This window comes from Galleria mellonella, unplaced genomic scaffold (genome assembly GCF_026898425.1).
Source record: "Galleria mellonella isolate WM207_F2 unplaced genomic scaffold, CSIRO_AGI_GalMel_v1 utg113, whole genome shotgun sequence".
Classification (NCBI taxonomy): Eukaryota; Metazoa; Arthropoda; class Insecta; order Lepidoptera; family Pyralidae; genus Galleria; species Galleria mellonella.
The window spans coordinates 1,657,517-1,681,487 of NW_026441975.1; the positions used below are offsets into that span (position 1 = coordinate 1,657,517).

A 23,971-nucleotide genomic window follows, 5' to 3' on the forward strand; every position below is an offset into this window, starting at 1 on the left:
GTTAATATTACCGTTTTTTGATTGATCTAATTTAACAAATTTGATTGATTTTAATATTTTTTAATTCAATTCACTTATAATCGTATTTTTTGATATTGCTCACAACTTGGGTTATATGTTTGTTTTTATTATTTACTTCATTTTCTCGCACTGTACAACTATATTAAAGTAAATGCTGTGAATACCTATAATAGACATGTGCATTAATATTGTATTATATTTAATGTTTGTTCTATCTATATGTTATAATGTAATATGCTGTTGGTATTCCTTAAATAAATAAATAAATAAATGTAGACATCAAAATGCAATAGACATGGCATATCACTATTCACCATATTTCAATATTATATTAGGAGCTTTCTCTTTGATCTACGGCAGTGACATCACTGGCAGGTGTAATTTCCTGTATCTCACGTAATAACAATTTTTGATGTTATTATTTGTGTATATTAAGATAACAGCGTAACTGTGTTATGTTCACAGACTGGGATAAAAGGTAGCCTATCATTTTCCATCGCATATAATACCAAAATACCAAGTATTATGGTGAAATGGGGAAGTAACTGTTAATAAAGGGGATTAGTAGCTCTATTGCTAGCAATATACCCCATAAGGTCGACCTTCACGCAGTTCTCCCTAGACAGCATCGAAAATCTGTCAGATTTTTGTTAAATTTGTCACGATGGGCTAACTAACCTGCTTTTGTCCTCACCTATTATCCTTCATTGGTACCTCGCCAGTGTATACAGGTAGCATACGATTCGAGCATAGCATCGAGGTTACCGTCCAATTTTCATCCATTTGGAAAAATACCACAATGATTGGTTAAGCCGTTACGGTGCCAAGAAGTAACAAACAAACAAACTCACTTTCATATATATAATTTTAGTAAAGATCATATCCTCTGCTATCACAATAGTATTTGAAATGTTTTCAGGGTATCAAATAGTAAATATCAATAAAGACAATGTCCACTTTAAGGATATAATAAATAAGAAGACAAATCAAGTATTCATGAATCTGAACAACTCACAAACTGGAGTTGTAATAAATTTAAATGCGAATTTGAGCAGACTGATGTTGAAATGTCAATTAAGGAGATCATTGTTTATTTGATTAACTGTTGAGATGTAAAATAAATCGAAGAAATTGCTAATATTTGTACGTGTTGCCAATTCATCATATCTATTATAAATATCGAGAGAAAATATTATAAATGCGAAATTTGGTAAAATTATCTTTATTATTATTATTATATCAGCCGTTAATTGTCCACTGCTAAACATAGGCCTCCAGGGGGAAGGGATTGTTAGTAATGTGGGCTAAGATTATTACATTATAACATTTACAGATTGGTCCCAAAGAAATTTTATCAAAATCGTTTTAGCAGTTTAGTTTTTAATTATTTAAAATAACTGATTTTATTAACAATTGAAATTTGTTTTTTTTGGAACGTAATCTTAAGTGTATTATATTTTTATTGTTATTACTATTATTTTTCAAAATTTAATGAACAAACTCGAGGGATAGAAGTAATATTATAATAGAACTAGTTATAAATATATAATAATAATAGCTCTTTATCTTGCCAATGAACTGTTTCGCAGTTTGCCAAGTGCTGTTTGTAATGTATCCTTGTATCGGCCTTTTCAATAAATATTTAACATACACATACATAATTTTAAGTACCCTTTCCGTCTGTTAGATCCTTTGTAACTAATATGTAAAAATAATTGCGTATCATTATGTAGTTTTGTTTGTAGCCTTCATAATGTAAAGAAAAAATAAACTACCGATATTTAGTACCTACTTAATGCCAATTTTAGGTATTTTTCTACTTAAATCATAATACAACTATTTTTCAACAAAACGAACTTTTAATTTCTAATATCAATAGCGCATATATTTAGCCCAAATTATTACGAAGAACAATTATACAAATATACCTAATAAATACTAAATCAGTCGCAAAATTGACAACTAAACGAAATAACAAATATCATTTGTTTAAGCATTGTTACCAGTTACTAAACTACTACAGACTTTTTAGCTACGAGTACAACATTCTATCCACTATCAGTCTTTTACTCTTTTGATGGCAAAGCAATAAACTGAGTTGTGACCATTTTGGGTTACAATGGCACACGTACAGAAGGAAAAATTATGTTACTACTTTATTGCATTTTCTTTTTTTTTTTGTATATGTATATCTGTTGCTATTGTGCTGTGCGTAAAATGCAAACAAATTATCTATCTATTTATTTACTGTATATAAAATTAAATATCTATTACACGTATTGTGTTGCAAAGTTGTGCCAGAACCTTCCAACAGCCCAATGCTCCCCGTCACACCTAATATCAATAACCTTCAAAGTAAACTGAATTTGCAGATACAATAATTAAAATATTTATTGTTTAATTCTACACTTACGCGTGCCACTACTTTATACATCCTTATGAGTATCAAAAATGTGATTGTGAGTTCATAAGCTTTTTTTTTTATAATTTATAGGGCAAAGGAACATGCAACTCACCTAATGGTAAGTTACTTTACCGCTCTTGAGTACCCTTACACCAAATTCTAAATGTTTTTTTTTTTTATACCACTGAGGTGGCAAACAAGCATACGGCCCACCTGATGGTAAGCGGTTACCGTAGCCTATGAACGCCTGCAATACCAGAGGTATTACGCGCGCGTTGCCGACCCTGAAGAAACCTCTTTTGTATGTATATATTATAAATCTATGTATTATATTTGAAAATACAGCTATTTTTAATCTCTTAGTGTCTTTATGTAAGTAATATTTTATATAGAAAAGGGCATAGGCTATTTAAAATAATTATTATACGAGTATATGATAAAATATATTTATATACCAGTCACAGGAACAATATCCTGTGAATATCTAGTATTTACTAATATTATAAATAAAAAAGTGAGCTTTTTTGTTTGTTACTTCTTAATGTCTTAACAACTCATCCAATATTCATAAAATTTGATATAGATGTGTTATTTGGGATGGATTGGATATGACCTACTTTAATCCCTATCTACCAACATATCTCGGGCATACCAGCGAAATTGTAACATTTATTACATACCTCCTATTAATACAAATTTGAAATATTATAAAAAAAATGGTAGTAATTACTACATTACACTAATCTACCTGTGTAGCAAAATTCATTCAAATCCGTTCAGCCATTTAAACGTGATTGAATAACAACCATAAAAACATCTTTATAAACTTTCAAATTAACGATATTAGCACCATACGGGCAAAGCCAAGAGAAACAGGTAGTAAATAAAAGTAATTACGTATTCCACTCATCCATGGAACGAACTAGGTACTTGATGGTGGTCTGCGCTGTACATGGATATCGTTAATAGCTATCTTTTGTTACCTATCGCCTCACAAGTCACGCTAGTAATTAATATGTTTACAAATAGAGTACGACCACTGCACACTCGTATATGGATGAACATTGTTGGCTATTTGTATGAAAATTGCATACGATGCGCAATATACTAACTACAACAACAAACTGAATACATTTAGTAGTAAGGTTAAGATTTTCTAAGTAAATGTGTCAAGATATAAAGGTCAGATTGCATTTTAAATATCGCTTATGGTTTTTAATGGTTTAGGGAGGAAGGGATCGTTAGTAATGCAGATTACTAGTCCCATTGCTAACTATATACCCTAATAGATCGATCTCCACGTGGTCTCACCTGGAAGTTATCGTGTTGAATTCCAAGTGGGCACAATGGGCGGACTGGGGGGAAAGGGATTGTTAGTAATGGGGTCTAACTGCCCCATTGCTAGCAATATACCTTATTAGGTTGACCTCCACATGATTCCTCCTGGAAACCATCGTGATTAATTCTAGTGCAATTCATTACGATGAGCGAACTGACCTGCTTTCATCGTCACCTATCATCCCTCACTGGTGCTCCGCCAGCGTATACCGTTAGCGCAGACGGGGTGACCATTCCATTATCATCCATTAAAAAAAATAGGCTAACTGACCAACCCTTTAATACTCGCATTATCATCCAAAAAAAATTAAATGGTAACCCCGCACGTGCTAGCGGTATAAGTTGGCGGAACACGAGTGAGGGATGAAAGCAAAGGACAAGGCGACGATAAAAGCAAGTTAATTTGTCTGTCATAACAAATTTAACAAGAATCAACCACGATGGTTTCCAGGACTAATCGCGTGAAGGTCGACCTGATGGGGATATATTGCTTCACATTTATAATATTAATTGGATACTTACTACACCATATATTTATTAATATACAAACATATTAAAAGAAACTGAACTGTTTTATATTTCTATAGACAAACAAATAAACAATAATCGTAATTTTAAATGTAACATACGTCTGCTCTTTCTTGTAAATGCAGTTTGTAATTTCAAGATAATTTTTAATTTATTTATAATATAATTTATAAATCAAAATAATAATTTAATTAAGAACACAAAACTTTTATTACGTTATACTATTATTAGATTGAGTATTAATTTAACGATATTTACCTTCTCTCGGATTAATATAATTCTTAATGTTTTCGTCGCCGAAAAGTTAATTGGAATTTCAAATAAGCTGTTGATCAGATTCGAACCAACGACCTTTGGGGCCGCTTCTTGTGAGCTCTCAATTAAAAAGTGCAAGTTATATAATTGATGCAAAGCCGTAAATCGGTGGCCAGCTATCGTCTGCAATCTATACCATACAAGGTTAACCAATTAAGTGAATGCTGCCTACTGGGCCGCACAAGTGCACGTGTTATAATGTCATATCAGGGTCACGATTACCGAGCCCGGCCCCGAATTATCGCGAAGTGATTTCCGCGATATGATTAATGAAAGGTTATATATGTACTTACATATATAACCTTTCATTAATCATATTGTTAACTAGTATAAGACTTCTTTAAGTCCGAAACTAGGTTGGTCATTAGTTATTATCCTTTTTGTTTATCATCATCATATCAGCCTTTACCTGTCCACTGTTGAACATAAGCCAAGAAAAAAAGGGGGGAAAAAAAAGAAAAAATCCTACACACAGATATATTAATACAGATTAGAAGGTTGTCGTCTAAAACATAGCGACAGAAAACACAGTTTTCACAAAAAAAACAGCCTTCCCCTTGGAGGTTTTGCCAGTAGTTGCCACAGTTGGCAGGCGGTTTGGTAACTGTTAGTTAGTTTTTGGAGATGTTTTAAGAGGAACGCTGCTGCTCACCCTTCTATCTGCCTTAGTTGCCTTTTAATCTTACTTACGCCTCTAACGATACCCATGGGAAAGGAAAAGGTGACCTATTCTATGTCGGGAACACACGGCACTTTTTGTTTATACCACATGGAATCCCCTTTTTAACCGACTTTAAAAAGACGGAGGATCTCAATTGGTTGTATTTCTTATTAAATTTTTTTAACCTTATAACTCTGTCAGTTGTAACCTATTTAAAAAAAATATTTTCTTGTTGGATGTACTTACAGATTTTTCACATAGAAATTTTCTCAAAATCAGTTTAGTAGTTTAATTTTTAAACAATATAACTGATTTTGCCGTAATTGGAGCAGAGTTTTTTCGTAAACCACAATCTTATTTATATGTAATAGTTCCTGGATATTAGTGATTTCGATAATTCTTTACTATATCTAGATAATATTTTATCACATGTCATGACTGAGATGATAATGATGATGGGAAATATATACTTATACATTTGTTTGTCTTGACTGACCATCAACGCACAGCTAAACTACATATTATGTCTAGAAAATTGAAATTTGGAATACAGATCTGCTGAGAAAATTATTTAGAAAATTTCAACTTTAATGGGAAACACGACACCACGCGTGTAATGCTGCGGGTAACAGCTAGTATTACATTAATTAATTTTATTATTAAAGTTAATAATATCTTAAGCACGTTATACAAAGTGTATAGTTGATACAGATTAATGTTGACTCATAAACAGGGTCAAACTCTTACTTGTATGTGATCGTGACATCTCAGACGTTACAGTGACATTACAATGAGGTGCTAAAATTTACGCAACAGCCTACTCGACAATATTACTGTGTAGATGTTTAACAGGATCTTTCTCATGGGGAAAACCTCGGTCATCAACTTGAAGATTAGGAAAGAGAAATATTTTACCTTTTTTTTATACAACTTAGCACAGCAAACAAGCTGACGGCCCACCTGATGGAAAGTGGTAACCGTTGCCTATAGACATGAGCAGTACCATGGACATAACAGAGTATACTGTTTCGCCCATGATACCCCCCATGCGTTGCTATTCCTGAGGACTCAAATGTTATTTCTCTGTACCCTGTAAATTCACGCCATATCCCATCCTTCAAACCGAAACACAACTGCTTTACGGTTGAACCACGAATGGGACAGAGGTACCCAAGCAAACGACTTTTGTACAGTCTCCAACCTCTTATCTCTTTTGTTATATCTTCAGTGTACTTGTATTTACCCAAATGGGTAAGTTGGTTGTAATTGGTTGATAGATCGAATGATTTTTATAATGGATGTAAATAAAATAATAATGCTGCCTGCGCTACAAAATAGCAATTAGATATAATGATCAAATCAACTTCATTACCCCATCGCGATTCACTAGGAATTAACCATGTTACTTTCCAGTGGTGCTTGCATGGTGTTCTGAAAATATATTTAGTAGTAACACTTTGTTATTTTGTTTATACACTACAATCCTTATTTTTCTTTGGTCCGCGTGATCTCGGCATAGAATAGGCCACGCCTTCCTTTCCCGTGGGTGTCGTAAGAGGCGACTAAGAGAGGGCGAAAGATGGGCAACAGCGTCCCTCTTCTCCAAAGCCTAACTGCGATTACCAATCTGCCTGCCAAGCGTGACAACTACTGGCAAATCCCCCCAAGGGCAAGGTTTATGTTCAGCAGTGGACAATTAGGACTGATATGATGATGATAATGAATCCTTATTTTTATGGTTCTGTACCTCCAAAGGAAGAAACGGCACCCTTATAGGATTACTTCGTTGTCCGCCTGCCCGTCTGTCAAGAGCCTTAGGAACGCGTGGAGGTATCAAGTTGAAATAAATATCATATACTCAGGTCAGCAATCTCTTAAAGCAGTGAAAAATAAAGCATCAATAATGACGCAATCGAAAGATACGATCGTTTATGTTCCATTTATATCGTATATTTTGACATTTGCAAAGAGAATCAACACCTATAGGGTACTTCCCGTTGACCTAAAATCATGAAATTCCGTAAGAAGCAATGTCATGTAACACAAGTAAAGAAAAAATCCAATAACCCTAAATTTATAGTTATTTCACAAAAAAAAATATGATTTTATACGGAACTCTAGTTGCGCGAGTCCGACTCGCACTTGATCACCTTTTTATTTTATTATAAGGTTACCTGACCTACTTTTTCTAGAAATTATGTGAGAACACTCAAGAGAATATAATAATAAATATGTAATCTGCTTTACTTAGGGGAGTTTATCTAGAAGTTTACAATAAAGATTAAAATAATATTACCAGCTTGCCATACACTGGGATGGCCGTTAGTTGAATGTAATTTCACTGATTATTTGATTAGAACTGTTTTGTTTAATTCCGCTACCGTTAATATATATGTGACTGCCAACACTTCGATGATTGACCACCACTATTACTACTAGAACTTCCACAACCTTCCATATTAGCCATCGATCTCTGCCATCTAAGAGATAGATAGATAGATAGATAGATACTCTTTATTATTTCCTCCAAAAGATTACAATAGTAAACTTATTATAAATATAAATAATTACAAGAAATAATCACAATAATAACAATGGGCGACCTTATCGCTAAGAACGATCTCTTCCAGGGAACCTTTGGATGGAGAGGTATAAACAATTTAGTGGGAGGCACGATGAAAAATTTTGTTAGTTCTAAATATAGGAGATATATATATATAATAATATAAATATTATCCCTACTAAGAGTATATCTAGTTCTGTAAAATATTGAAAATAAAAATTATACATAGGTTTATTAATCGATGAAAATTAAATTGTAACCCCACCCCGCCCTTTGTTATTGTTAGAAACTGGTGGGGTACCAATGAGGGAGGAAGGAAAGGGACTGTTAGTCATAAGATCTACCTACCCAAATACTGGGGGGGAAGGGGTTATTGATAATGAGGAAGTTAGTCCCCATTGCTATCGGTTTACCCTATCAAGTCGACCATCACGCTGTTCCCCCTAGAAAACATCGTGACTAATTTATCGTTGAATTCGTCACGATGAGCTAACTGACCTGCCTTTTCATCCTCACCTATCACCTCTCACTGGTACCCCGCCAGTGTATACTGATAGCGCAGGCGAAGTTACCATACCATTTACACCCATTAAAAAAAATACCTAATTACTAGCAATATATCCTATCAGTGCGACCTCCACGCGGTTTCTCCTGGAAACCATCTTGTTTAATAATAATTATAATATTTATTGAATCAAAAAAGACATAATTCTTTATAAATTCGTCACTATGGACAAACTGACCTATTTCTTCCTCGCCTATCATCTCTTACTGGTACTCTGCAAGCATATACTGACAGTGCAGACGAGGATACTGTTCTATCTTCGTCTATTTAAAACCAGTGAGGGATGATAGATGAAGTCAAGTTAGTAGGTCTGTCTTAATGTATTTACTAGGAATTAAAAAAATGGCTATGTAATGTAGGTCAATCTAACGAGCCACATTGCTAGCAATGTGGCTGCTGGACCTCATTATTAATAATTCTATTAGTATTTATCCTAATATTGGTTTACGCTGGTGTGTTTTAATAGTCATGATAGGCGAGAATGATTAGATCAGTTAATCCATCATTATGCATTTGCTAAGAATTATTAATAATAATTTCCAAGTGTTGAATTTAACCTAACAAAGTCTATTTCTAGCAATGCCGGACCTATTACAGTACCTTGTCCTTGGTCTAAAGGTTAAAACTACTCATATGAGCTTTTACTTACCTTTGTCTATTAATTAAGCTATTAGAGCTCGCCTATGCAAGCCATTAGATATAATTAGTAGCAATAGATATTTCCTTTAATTAAAAATTTGCCCTTCCATGCTATACGTACTGGCACAAATGTTCGTGTTTACATCAATATGTTGAGAAATCTGAGTTCCAGAAATTGCATGCTAGAGGCGCAGTTAAATTTTCAATTCAAATTTTTCGTCATAAGTACTAACGCAGCAATAATGTAAATCTATATTAACCTCATAATAGAGATTCAGAATCAATTTTTATATATTTCATTTCAGTGCAAGACAGTAAGTCTTTGTATCTCATACGAGTACATTCATATGAACTGTCTTGTCCCAATCAAATGTTACTAAATAAATTTTGATATAATTTGGTATAGTTCAAAGTTATAATATAATATATTTTTTCCCCCATAAAAACTGCATTTACCTAAACACGTTGAAGATATATCAATAAATAAATATTAAAAGTCCATAAGTTACTTTATATACCTCCTTTTACAATTATAATAAATAATTTGCTATTTTATTATAAATAAGAGAGTTTGTAAGTATTGAAATATCTGTTACTAAATTACGTTTAAAAGTTTAAATAAATTTGAATGAGATTTGTTCCATTGAACCATAGTTGTTCTAAATTAACACTTTAACATTTTTATTATTTGATAGGGACAAAGACGCGAGTAAAAACTAGTAACATATTATTAGTAATTTACAAGTTATACTAATTAAGTAACCATTTTAAACTAATATTTAATGTCAAGGAAGTATCGATATCTCTGTTTTTAGATATCAAATATTAGGAAGTAAATATAAATGACTTGACCATTACCGTTTTTTGTTGTTTGTCATTTCGTAATGTAAATTCGTTGGACGCTTTTATAATGTAGCATAGAATGATATAATGATACGATATCGTAACATTTTATCATCACTCAACGGACCATATTAATTTCCTACATATAGAATTTTTTTTTCAGTTCCACACGCGCATAAGTACGGATAATTACGTATGCAAAATTGGGAAACGAATTAAAATTTAATTGAACTTATACAATTTTTTTTTCGTGCAGTTTTCATAATTAGTTGTCAAAATGTTAAGATTCTTTTAATGTAAGATAAGTAGATATAGTACAGTTTAATGTAATATGTACGTCTTGTCGATTGCGAAAATAATCTTCAAAATCGATATCGATCGCGGAACATACACACAAAGAATACAGCCGAATTAAGTATCTCCATTATTTAGAATTCGCTTAAAAATACATTAGAATACAAACACTGCTAAAACTATGATCTTTGGTATTCAATTAAAGAAGAGTAATAGAAATCCTTAATAGTATAGTTCGTCTAATAAACATAGGTGATACGGAACCGGCGCGGCCCTTCCTTCATTCGTTACGTGATAACCAACGAAGCGAGTTCTTGCGACACCCGACACCACCAAGATATTGGAGAATGTAGAACATTCGATCGTGCTATTTGGTCCATCCATATCTGTACAGATTCTAGAATATAGCAGATGCAATGCACAGAGCAAGTATGTTTTGGCGGGAATTTAAAATCTTTTTTTTTTTCGTTCATGCCAGTGTCTGGTCTTTCAGAACATAAAAATAGAATGGCAATACTATCATTAATCTATGATCACGAAAAATGTTATGACTATTACCAATATTCAATGTTGTAATGTCAAAATTGTGTAGACTACCTATATCTGTGACCATGTATATTTTACAGTTTTGCTTATTCAGCGCGATTTAGATTACATTAACCCATAAATAATAAACATCTAAACATTAATTCCTCTCTTTTCGAAAATAAGCAAAGCAGATAAAGTCTTATCTGAGAAATCAGTACGTACCCTGTATTAATGGTAGGGCTGATATACCTAAAGAAGGTAAATACCGTTATTGTATACACTGCAAATATTTAAAATTTAAATCAATAATTTGATCAATAAGAACAAAAAATGAGTAAGTTCTTTGGAATGCAATAGGTGGCAATAGTAACTTTGTAGATTCATATAATCCAGCAATACTAATTTTATTGTTTTATTTTTCAATTTGTACTAGATATTTCCTGCTTTAGTCAGATTTGGTGAATTGAATTTGGTATCCCCGAACCACAGTCAGGCATTATCCAACTGAACTGTTCTAAAAAGGTCTACAATGACTCAAACTTTTACATTTTATTAAATTATATAAAATGTTAATTTTAATTAATACAAGGGAATGTCAGAAGTGATGATTGTAATATTTTCCTGTGAGTCGCTCTTACGTCGAATTAACAGTGACCCTTAGCCTGTCATTTAAAGAATTTCCAAATATGGTCCCTCATATATCCATCAAGTGCATCATAATTATGTTTTTGGAAATTAACTTTATTTATCGAAGAGAGAAAGATCAAGGGATGCCCTTGCTAAAAAAAATAAGGAAATACATACTTTATATTTATTAAGGACTGTCCATTAATAAAATGAGCAATTGAGCATAATTTTATACTCAATTGCTCGTGTAATTAATGGAAGGGAGGTTAGTCCAATTTAAAAACAAATATAGTTAATATTCATCTCTTAAATCATCATCATCATATCAGCTTTTATTAACTGCCCACCGCTGAAAATAAGCCTCCCTCTTGAGGGGTTTTGCCAGTAGTTGTCACGCTTGGCAGATGGATTGGCAACCGCAATTAGGTTTTAGAGATGTTTTAATAGGAACGCTGTTGCCCATCCCTCCCTAGTCGCCTCTTACAACATCCACAAAAAAGGGAGGGGTGGCCTCTTTTATGTCGGGACCACACGGCAAGGGCTTTTCTTAAATATTAAAGACATTTTTAACTACTTAAGTATAAGAGATACTTTATTATTATTACATACTCTATGAATACTATATAAAATACTATAAATAAATACCATAATATAAAACAATATAAATAATATTGCCTATCGACGGATTGATAAATTGATCTAATAATACATAGTAGATAATTTGATTTCCGTAAATAGAATAGAAGAAGCAAAATGCTCAGCCACCTTATACGACATGACGATTTTTTAAAGAGCATTGTAGAAAAAAAAATAGAGGGCAAAAGAGGAAGAGGAAGACCGAGGAATAACTACATGAGACAGGTAAAAGAAACACTAAGTGTCGTATCGTATAGGGAGATCAAAGATATGGTCTGGGATAGAGCTGGCTGGAGGAAGATGCATGAATTAGTTGCACCGACAAGAGGAAACTCTTAAAAGAAAAAAAAATTAAATCAAGTGATGTCAATATAGATGAAAGAATATGTTTTCTATATATTTATAAATACATAGACTACTTATTTCTCTGTTTGCCTAATAGTTGACTAGTAAAGAACATCATCCAAAAGTCCGCTAAATGTACGAGTACATACAATCACACTATAATTTACACGTTAAAATTTAAATGAATAAAAACTTTCTGTCTTGTAATAAATTTATGAATTGAATAGTGTGAATTTACTGGGTACAGAGGAATAACACCTAAGTCCTTAGGAATGGTAACGCATGGGGGGTACCATGGGCGAAACAGTATACTCTATTACGTCCATGGTACTGTTCATGTCTATAGGCGACGGTTACGGACTTTCCATCAGGTGGACCGTCAGCTTGTTTGCCATTTTAAGTTGCATAAAAAAAAAGAACTTAGGTGACTTGTACACAATTTTATAGATAATTATAATATAGATAATTTTATTAATATGAATAGAGTATTACTAACAACAATAATAACAGGTAAAAATAAACAACAATGAAAAAGAAAAAAGAAAAATACTTTTGCTGGTAATAGGAGCCGCCTCCGCTGTTGCTATATTAAGCACACCTCCAGCGAGATGAACGAGTACCTATATAGCCCTGATTTTCAGGTGGCCCCTTAACTCATTTAACTTAGCATTCGTGCCAATATCTATTTTTCGGATGAGAAACTAAATACACTTATCAAAAAATAAAAAAATAAATATAAATGAAATACTATAACCAAAATAAAAAAAAAGAATAAACTCTGAATACAAGATTATCATAACTGACAATGACGGTATCATTATAAAAACTTAAAAAAAAAAAACGTGAAGCATCACTTTCTCAGCTGTTTAGAATTTATTTCTCCAACTAGCGGCCCGTTCCGGCTTCGCACGGACATTTTTACATTTTAAAAAGTGGCCATTAAGGCTGTTCACGCGACGGAAGCTTAAAAATGGAGTAACTTCTCCCGTTTTCCCAACATTTCCCTTCACTGCTCTGCACCTATTGATCGTAGCGTGATGAAAAGTATACTATAACGTGCCCAGGAGTATGAAGAATAATTGTACCAAGTTTCGTTAAAATCCGTCGAGTAGTTTTTGTTTGTAAAACGAACATACAGACTGACAAAAATTATACTAATTGCATTTTTGGCATCAGTATCGATCACTAATCACCCCCTGATAGTTATTTTGGAAATATATTTCATGTACAGAATTGAATTCTCTACAGATTTATTATAAGTATAGATAAGACTCGTTTATTTTTTAATGTAATTTGGGACATATTTACATGCAAAGGAGGTGAAAGATCATTCCAGATTTTTGGCGTAGAAAATCTGAATTTTCCTCTAAAGAAAAGTTTTATGCGCAGGAAGGCATTTATCATTGGCATTATCATAGAAAATTGCTACAATTTGAGTGTAATAAGAAATTACTTTATGGCAATGTAAAATTGAATTAGACAATTATCCTGTAATACAATTCCAATTACGACAATCAAAGATTAAATTACCAAGATTTCGCTTTTGTAATCTGATAACTTTGTAAGCCCCCTTAAAGTTTATTAGAATCCACGATCCCTTTGATCCTTGCTTTATATGTGATAAATTCGCTTGCAACTCGTACGAGTACATTTTAGGGTTCCGTATTCAAAATAAGGGAATAACATGTTGTTATATATATTTATGCCGTATAGTCTCTGCATAGAATGGACCGCCCATTACTTTCCCGTGGGTGTCGTAAGAAGCGACTAAAGGAACTTAATGGTCGAGGGATAGGCAGCAGCGTCTTTCTTAAAACATCATCAAAGCCTAATTACGGTTTTTTTTTAATGGGTGATAATGGAATGGTAGCCCCGCCTGCGCTATCGGTATACATTCATGGGGAACCAATGAGAGATGATAAGTGACAATGAAAGCAGATCAGTTAGCCCATCGTGATGAATTCCAATAGAATTAACCACGATGGTTTCCAGGGGAAACCGCGTGGAGGTCGACCTGAAAGGGTGTATTGCTAGTAATGGGTCAGTTAGACCCCATTACTAACAATCCCTTCTCTCCCCTCCCTAATTGCGGTTGCCAACCTGCTTGCCAAGCGTGACAACTGTCAGACTGTGACCTTCAATAATCATTTATTTATTTGTTTTTGATTAGTGCGGCTTTATTGTTATGTAGCATTTTCTCTCAGTCAACTTTTAGAAAAACAGAAATGTAATTATGTGGTGAAAATTATTATTACTATTATTATTTCTTACGGATCTACGAGTATTAGCTATTGGGTAGTTGGCTTTTATTTATTTACTAGCTGACTCAGTAAATGTTGTTTTACCATATACATTATTTCTAGAACTATACATGAAAATGTATCGTACTACAATTATTATATTCGATTGCCATCTTGCAAACGTATTGCAGAATATAAAAATTGCAATTAAAAAATAGAGGTGGATCGTAAATGGGTGAAAATTTGAAGTTGTATGTATTGTTCTATGCCAAATCATAATAAAATAAAAAGTAAAAAAAAATATTATAAAAATAAAAAGAAATTTAGGGGGGGAGCATCCTTATCATTGAGGGGTATAAAAAATAGATGGCCGATTCTCAGACCTACCGGATATGCACACAAAATTTCATAAAAATCTGTAAAGTCGTTTCGGAGGAGTTTAGTAACAAACACCACGACACGAGAATTTTATATATTAGAATTTATGTAGTTGGCTTTTGTTAAGTTTTATTGAAACTTCTTAATAATATGTAAATTTAAATCTGGCTATGTCACAATATGTATAATCATTATTATTATTTTTTATTTTTGTTTTATTCCATTGAAAAAGTATACTCGGCGTGTATGTGTACAAAATAACTCCATTAATATATTATTTCTTCTAAATACCCACTGGGAGGTTTTGCCATAAGTTACCACGCTTGACAGGCGAGTTGGCACCCGCAGTTAAGTTTTGGGTAATTTGAAGAGGGACGCTGTTAGCCCTTTACTTAACTTTGCTACTAGTTCATGTACTTTGTAAAATTATAATAGTCAAGGATAACAAATCGATATTTCTTCATATATCTGTTGATAAGTGTAAATAGAAGTATGACGATATATTATTACTTAGTAATATTTAGTATGTATGTATATCAATAATCACTAGTACCGTATTCGAGTATTCTAACACTTCCCTATGGTTGACTGGGAGAGAATGCTTTTAGCATTAAATCCGCCATGTAAATATATATATGTACTAATGAATAAAATAAAATAAAATTTTCCAAATTATTAAATTGCCATAAAAAGTTCAAAGACCTACTTCGATAAACATTTCTCTACACAAAACTAAGCACGACATGCGGAACTAGTAATAATGACGTATATTACGTCACGTACTCCATTTTACAACTTCACGTTTAATAATTATACCCATTAGATACAAAATTACTACGAAGAGTTACGTGAAATTACAGTGTCATAATGGCATCCGATTCTTTTGCCGTTCTTTAGGTAAACATTAGCATGTTTGTTTTATTTTAAGAATTTTTTTCTAAAGATTGCAAAAGCGGTTCTTAGTAAAAGGCGGGAAATGTTATCATCGAATCAGTAACGCATATATGGCAACCCTAATGTTGCTAGATCTATAGACTACAGTAATCGTTTACCATCAGGCGGACCGCATACTTATTCACAACTAGTTTTTACTTGCTTCATCAGCATGACCGAGATATATTCACTTATCGGGATAAAAGTAGCCTATATTCTTCTCTGTTCTACATCCTTTTTGTAGTACGTACGAGTATATATCAAATTTCATAATGATTGGATAAGCCTTTGTATACTAAGGGGTAACACACAAACCCGCTTTCACATTTACAAGTATAATATTACTAAGGATGTTATAAAAATAAACCTATTAACTTTTATTTATAACGCTTTACATACCTACTGTTATTTCGCCATGCATATTCAAATCTAACTTGATACATTTAAGTATGATGTTTTAGCAATTTAACAACATTTTCCTAAACTTTCAGTTTATGTTTTCCTTACATTTTACCTAAACATGCCTTTAATATTACATTCGCCATAACGGTTATAGCTGACCGATACCTCTGACTCTACCATCAGGATTACAATCATAAGGATTTTTATTTAATTTTTGGATCAGAATTAGGATCCCTAATAGGTTAGTCAATAGCGTTTGTCAATTATTAATCCTTATGTAGAATACTCTAAACACTCGACACACCCACATTTCTCAGAGCATATTAGAATCCATTGTGACAGCGGTTTTCTTTGTTAACCGAGTCGGAACCCAATTGTTCTTAAGTCGGAACATTAAATTGACACATGACACAAAGTTTTTGGTGTAAATTGGATTGACACTTATGACTTTTGAAATATTAAGATGCAATAATGCTCTTTAACTCTACTTATCTTTTTATATTTAGGTATCTCTCCCGCCAACTATCCATTTAGTAAAAAACGTAAACAGAAGAACGTAAATCATAAAAGAACTTAATATCCTTACAATTATTGCATATATTTAATTCTTTCTTCTTTATATGTATTTAAAATAACAAAATTTTCATTGTGTCACCAATCAAACTACTTATAAGTACTCCTCTCCATACAAAGGTTGTCTGGAAGAGTTCGCTTTTAGCGATAAAGCTGTCCATTGTTTTCTCATTGTGAATATTTCTTGAAATTGTTCGTATCTATTTATCTATCTATTCGAACTCATATTACAAAATATATAATAAATATCCAATAATAAATAAATCAAATCGTAAAAGTAATTTAATATCAGTAGAAAGGCTACTGGAGTTATTTATTCTAAGAAATCCAAACTGCAATATGTTTCGCTCTGTTTGAGATGGCACAATTCAAGCAACTACTTGCATAATAACTAGATTATTAGGTTCAACTAATTTCGTTATAATCGTATAAAGTCTGTCACCTTAATCTTCGAGATTGGCACGCACTAGGTACCACGGGCGTCACTGTATTTTATGTTGTGCATCATCCTGTTCGTGTCTACATCGACGGTTATCACTTTCCTTACAGTAGATCGTTAACTTATTTACTACTGGCTATATCCTACGGCTTTATCTGCATTAATCACTATATAAAGTATCTGTAAGGATGTAATCTTAAATTCATTTATTCCTTAGACTCTCAAAAATGAGTCAACTTTTTCTCAGGTAATTGTCAAATTAGCTGACTCGTCTTTATCAGTGTTCTATATACTTACGCACATAATGTACTTCTCTTGATGTATCTATATTTAATTATTTAATAAATGAAATGAGTTTTTACACATTAAAAAAATGCAAAAAATATAAAACAAAATAAATGTACAAGTTATAAAAGAAACACTCATAACTACATATTTATCACGCAAAATTGTATGAAAAAGTTGACCCGGTTTTCTCGAAGTATTTGTATGAAGACAGTCTATTTATTTTATTTAAGGATACAACCTACTCTTGTACCCAATTTCATTTAAATTCGTTCAATATTTTTTGGGTGAAATAGTAACAAACATCCATCCATTTAAGCAGTTTGTAGCGACAAAGTTTCGTATTTATTATATATTAATAGAATTCAAAGTTGCATAAAAAAGTCTAATGTCATGACCGCGCCGTCTTTATCTTTCACCACTGAAAAAAATTATATAATCAACTGATTTTGTAACTTGAAATTTTTCCTTAAAAAATACATATCGTTACAAAATTTGAATTGACCTAATGCAATATCCATTGCACAATTAATCATCTAAACTGGCACATAATTAGTGAAGTAACTTGAAAACGGCGCTGGTAGGAGAGGAGGGCAGCGACAATTAATATAAAAATATAAATCTAAAAAAGGTAAACTTGTATGAAAGGAGGTCTGTCGCCAACATAACTAAATAAGTAAATCTACACACAAACACATTCATATGTTACACATTATGCATTATTTTGTGATTGTAGAAGACAAAGAAAAATCGTTGTTACCCATTACGTATTTGTATAGTGCTGAACACCGACCGTGACCGTCAAGAGTGAGAGTAAAAATGTGTGGCAGCCAACACTTTCGCTGATCGCGTAACTTCCGAACAAAACGTTCAATCTAATCCCCACTTTAACACTTCCCACATAGAGATTATAATCCACTAGTTAACATTCCAACACGGACGTCCTCGATCTTTATTCTAAATTGTGCTCTAAAGAGTTTATATAAGATTGCATTTCGCGATTCAATAAACCGAACAATCTGTAAACGATTCAATTATTCGTGGATCTTAAAATATTATAGTATTATGTTGTAAGACTCAGATTATATAATATACAGCTTATTTTGTTTTATATGTAACAAAAGTATAGTATAGTTTTATAATTCATATACAACACTAATTTTAAAGAATGGACTTCGTTAACATAACTACAGATGTTACATTACATACAATACATTTATTAATCCACAATTTTGGATAGAATTCATCATGAAAAATATGTAACTAAAATAAAAACCGGAGTCCCAATATCATTAAAACTAAGTCATTATTGGAATGGATTTGACATAATTATCGCTTGTCAATTCTTTTTATGCCACATAGAATATTTAACCGGTTAATATCTCATCTATGGAAAATGGTAACCATTGCTTTTCCAACCGACGTCCAAAAGAATATCTCAATACGATTGTAATTTTTTATGTTTGTTACCTAACTTTAACTCCGTCAGTTGTAAGCCGATTTAGAATTTTTTTTTATCTGAAATCCTTTCAGATTCAGTAGTTTAGTTTTTCAAATTAAAATATTAAAATTCGCTTTTCCACAATTGAAGTCGGTTTTTTATGGAACGCAATCTTAATGACATTACAGAATAGCACCATAATACGGCTCATGCGCTGTCAAAAATGAAGACTAAAGTAAACCTCCATAAATAGGTAGCCTGTAATTTTACAGTCATGTCATGCCACCCTTCAGACTTAAATCATCATCATCGGTTCAGCTTTCCCCATAAGAGCAGTTTAGCTAGTAATTACATGCTAAGTAGGCGGATTGGCAACCACTATCAAATATTACAAACAAAATTTAATTGTTAATCTATATTTTCTCATTATAACCTGCATATTTATAGCTATTTCCACATATATTATACCATACCATAGAATTATTGATCAATGTTATTACTCTCTCAATGGTACCGTCAAATTGTGTCAAGGAAAATAAGTAATTTGTAACAATTAAATTACATCGCGAAACTATTTTAATTACCTACCTAAGAACCATAACAAAATTATACTTACCATACCATATCAACCGGTAACTGTCCACTGCTGAACATAGGCCTACCTCATTTAGGGAGCTTTTGCCAGTAGTTGTCATGTTTGGCAATTGTAGTTAGGCTTTTGGTAATGTATTGTTGGAGACGCTGCTACTCATGCCTCGATTATAAAGTTTCCTCGGTCGCCTCTTACGACACAGGAAAGGAAGGGGTGGCCCATTCTATGCTGGGATCACAGGACATCAAAAATCATACTTAAATAATATCAATTCCATATGAATATCCCAATTACTATGCTATTTGAAATATAGAGCAACAATCTAAGTTAAACTTTTATTATAATAAATATGTATAAATAAACAATGAAGTAATCTCCCGAATGAATATCCTGAACTTAGGATTCATAAAATTATTTATTTGGACTGAAATGTGACAAATTTTGAAATTTATTATATAAACTGGTCCTAAAACTCTATGAGTATATAATATCACGTAGTTTCTTTCTAAACAGCTCCATAAATACTCCAGAATCAACTTCACGTACCTAATGATACACCCACATCTACAATACAAAAAAAAGCATTTCAATAATCCTATTACAATAAGTATTATTAGGAAACTCATGAAATACCTTTTTTCGGCATTTATGTTAACTTACTTAAACTTTTAGTGCAAAATTAAATATATCCAGTCCTAAGTCTTTGTCTTTGTCCTTGTCTATTCTTTGTCCGATTATTTACCTACGTTTAGTTTAATTCAAAGTAATGTCATAAGAATAAGGAACTGACTAGAGGCGAGTAATATATACTCGTATAAGACACTTTATAATATGTTAATTAATAAATATTACTATAGCTTAAATGAATATATTAATCTATACTTATAATAAATCTGTAGAGAGGTCAATTCTGTACATGATGATATATTTCGAAAATAACTATCAGGGGGTGATTAGTGATCGATACTGATGCCATAAATGCAATCAGTAAAATTTTTGTCAGTCTGTCTGTATATTCGTTATAGAAACAAAAACTACTCGACGGATTTTAACGAAACTTGGTACAATTATTTTTCATACTCCTGGGCAGGTTATAGTATACTTTTCATTACGCTACGATCAATAGCAGTAGAGCAGTGAAGGGAAATGTTAGGAAAACAGGAAAAGTTACTCTATTTTTAAGCTTACGTTAAATCACCCGCTGATAGTTATTTTGGAAATATATTTCATGTACAGAATTGACCTCTCTACAGATTTATTATAAATATAGATGGAAGATTATCAAGAATGCATTAATACTTTTTTTACATTAGTATTGATGTTATTTTACGCAAACATAATATTTACACATGTAATTCATTTACATAGTAAAGTCAACCTTTCCTTATTATCTTCCGTAATATAATTTAATATCTTTACCTTTACATTCCTGTCCGTATTAGTAAATATATAAGCACCTATTGTGATGCTTTAACAAGGATCAATTATAACGATAATAGTATATATATAAATATCAAAAACGACCCATTATCTTTACTACTGTTTTGGGTAGAACCTCTACAAGGATACGTTAACTGCAACCAGGTGTATAAACAATAATAAAACAAGTTTACACTTAACGTTATGCCCCTTAATAACGTAACAATGATGTTAATTTTCCACCAAATCAAGTGATTCGTTTAATTAAACCGACGGACAGACAGATTCGCTTTCCCATTTTAATTTTAATACTTTTTATTTTAGTAGTAATAGATACCTGTTATAACAACATAAAATATAATAATTGACAATATAAACGAATGTTTTTATGCGTGTTTTGTCCTGTGATTCTGGCATAGAATGGATCACTTCTTCCTTTCCTGCGATTATCGTAATAGGCGACTAAAGGAATTGAATACCAGAGGAAGACTTTGTACAAAAGTCGATTGCTTGGGTACCTCTGTCAAATTCGTGTTTCAACCGTGAAGCAGTTGTGTTTGCATTGCTGTGTTTCAGTTTGAAGGGTGGGATATGGCGTGAATTTACTGGGTACAGAGGAATAACACCTGAGTCCTCAGGAATGGCAACGCATGGGGGGTATCATGGGCGAAACAGTATACTCTGTTATGTCCATGGTACTGTTCATGTCTATAGGCGACGGTTACCATTTTCCATCAGGTGGGCCGTCAGCTTGTTTGCCATTCAAAGTTGTATAAAAAAAAGAATAGTTAAGGAATAGACAGCAGCGTTCCTCTTAATACATCACTAAATGCCCAACTCCGATTGCCAAGCATGACAAGTACTGGCAAATCTTATATGATCATAACGATGGACAACTGGTCATCATATAAAAGACAATGTACTTAAAAAAATGTAGTATCATAAAAATTTGCCCATGGATTTGAAGTCAAAAAGTCAATGTTTAACAATTTATTAACAGAAGAGCTGTGAATACTCAAAACAAATAATCAACTTATGAACTGTCCAATGACGCAATTAAACGTGAAATGTTTACATATATTATTTACGGTACTTACTTGAGTACGAAGCTCTACCGTAAAGTACTTAAAAAATTGTGTAATGTTGATGATATGTAGATATTAATGTATAAATGTATGTATATGTCACTAAAACTAAATCTTAAGTTTTACAAGTAAGTCTTAGCATTTACCAATGTGAGTTGGTAAATGAAAGGGTTTTATAAAAACAAAATCTTTTTTTTTTTATTTTTCACTAAGCCAAACCTAACCTAACCTACCCTTCTAGCCATGAGCACGAACGTCACACACTAAACATGCCTAAATTATGTCTAGTACTATAAAGAAAAAAAAAAGAAAAAATTACAAAGGTGAGGTTAGATTTGGTTTGATGAAAGATACAAAAATGATCTTGTTTTTATAAAATCCTCACATTTACCGACTCACATTGGTAAATCCTAAAATTTACTAGTAAAACTTAAGTTTTACAAATGTATGGGCTTTTGCAGTAACATATTAAAGAGACTATTGTCTGCCAGCTTTTACTGGCGATTTGTTATTAAGATATGTTTACTGGCCAGTATAAAAAGTAGATTATATCCTTCTCCATCCCATATAGTACGTGTATACAAAATTTCAGTGATTTGTTAAGCCGTTAAAGTACTATAAAATAACAAATAAACGAACAAACTCACTTTCACATTTATTATATTAATAAATATTAGGCTGCTCCAAATGTACAATACTTATAGCTCATGAGACTTGTCATACATTACCTATATATACGTAATAATACAGAAAATATATTTTATTATTTTTATATTATATTTATTTATTATTAATATATCAGCCTGTCTGTCCACTTAACTGTCCACTGCTCAACATAGGCCTTTTACATTAGAGAAGTCATATTAGGCACTTAAAGTATCAAATCCCGTATATTACGTGTATAATTTAATAAAAAGAAAATTAATATATCCGAGCATACATTGATACTCTGGCGATATTTTCTCGGTTTATTCACTAATGTTTATAAAAAAATCCTCTACTCGGTCATAGACGTAGTATAACGTATTCACGTATGTCAATTATGACTTTAAACGAGGTTCACAGATGTACTATCTACGTTGTAGATTACTTTTATTAAAACATAATTCATATGAGCAAAGCAGCGGACTAGATAGATTGTATTATTAACATAATATGCTTAAAGTCATTTCATCTTCTTTTAATAACTTCGTTAATACGACATTTAAATGACATTATTGTTGTAAATTATTGTAACATTTGTTTGATTAAAATATTTTTGTGATGATAAAAAATTCTAAGTAGATTTTAAGTTAATTTTAATTTTTTGAAGGGTAATTACTACAAAGAAATTAATATTTTTTTATATTATTAATCCGTTCTGATTATTAATTATAATTATTCACGTTTTTTTTTAATTATAATCTTAACTACTATTTTTAAACAACTTTGGTAACTTTATATATTCTATGTTCAAACAGTAAGAAGTATTTACAGATTATAAGCTACATAGTATATTTTTAATAGCTTTATAATTAATATTGCCCACTCACCATTTTGTTTAATTTGTATGTAAATGATAATCGAAAACAAAAACACTATTCACGGAACTAAACAATCACTAAGATCACTTTTATTCACTGAGCACTGTCGCCGGTTTGATTCCACCGAATCGTCACTTCCTTAGCCTCGCGTTGCTGCTGTAAAAAAAAATAAAAGTGTTAGTGAAAGTGAACGTGCCTGTTGCCTGTCGTTGTTTTGCGAGATGATTTCGGCAACATTATCCATTAAGTCTTTTGTTGGTTGTTGCTAAATGATCAATGTCACAGTTCGTTGACTCTTTCATAATAAATGACAATTAGAAATTTGAGGTAAAGTAATTATTTTAAAAGACTAAT

At 32.1% G+C, this 23,971-nt stretch overlaps 1 protein-coding gene across 3 annotated transcripts in view; it reads right to left on the reverse strand.

The window, feature by feature from the left end:
• Positions 1–23,971, reverse strand: part of LOC113512899 (UDP-glucosyltransferase 2) — a 61,266-nt gene that overhangs the window by 15,711 nt on the left and 21,584 nt on the right. For 2 of the 3 annotated variants that reach the window (XM_052893310.1, XM_026896858.3), the window contains exon 2: positions 23,627–23,773. In XM_052893310.1, coding sequence (XP_052749270.1) covers positions 23,627–23,629 — 3 coding nt within the window. In that variant the 5' untranslated portion in view covers positions 23,630–23,773. The remainder of the gene's footprint in view (positions 1–23,626; positions 23,774–23,971) is intronic. The other variant, XM_052893306.1, reaches the window with a different exon arrangement.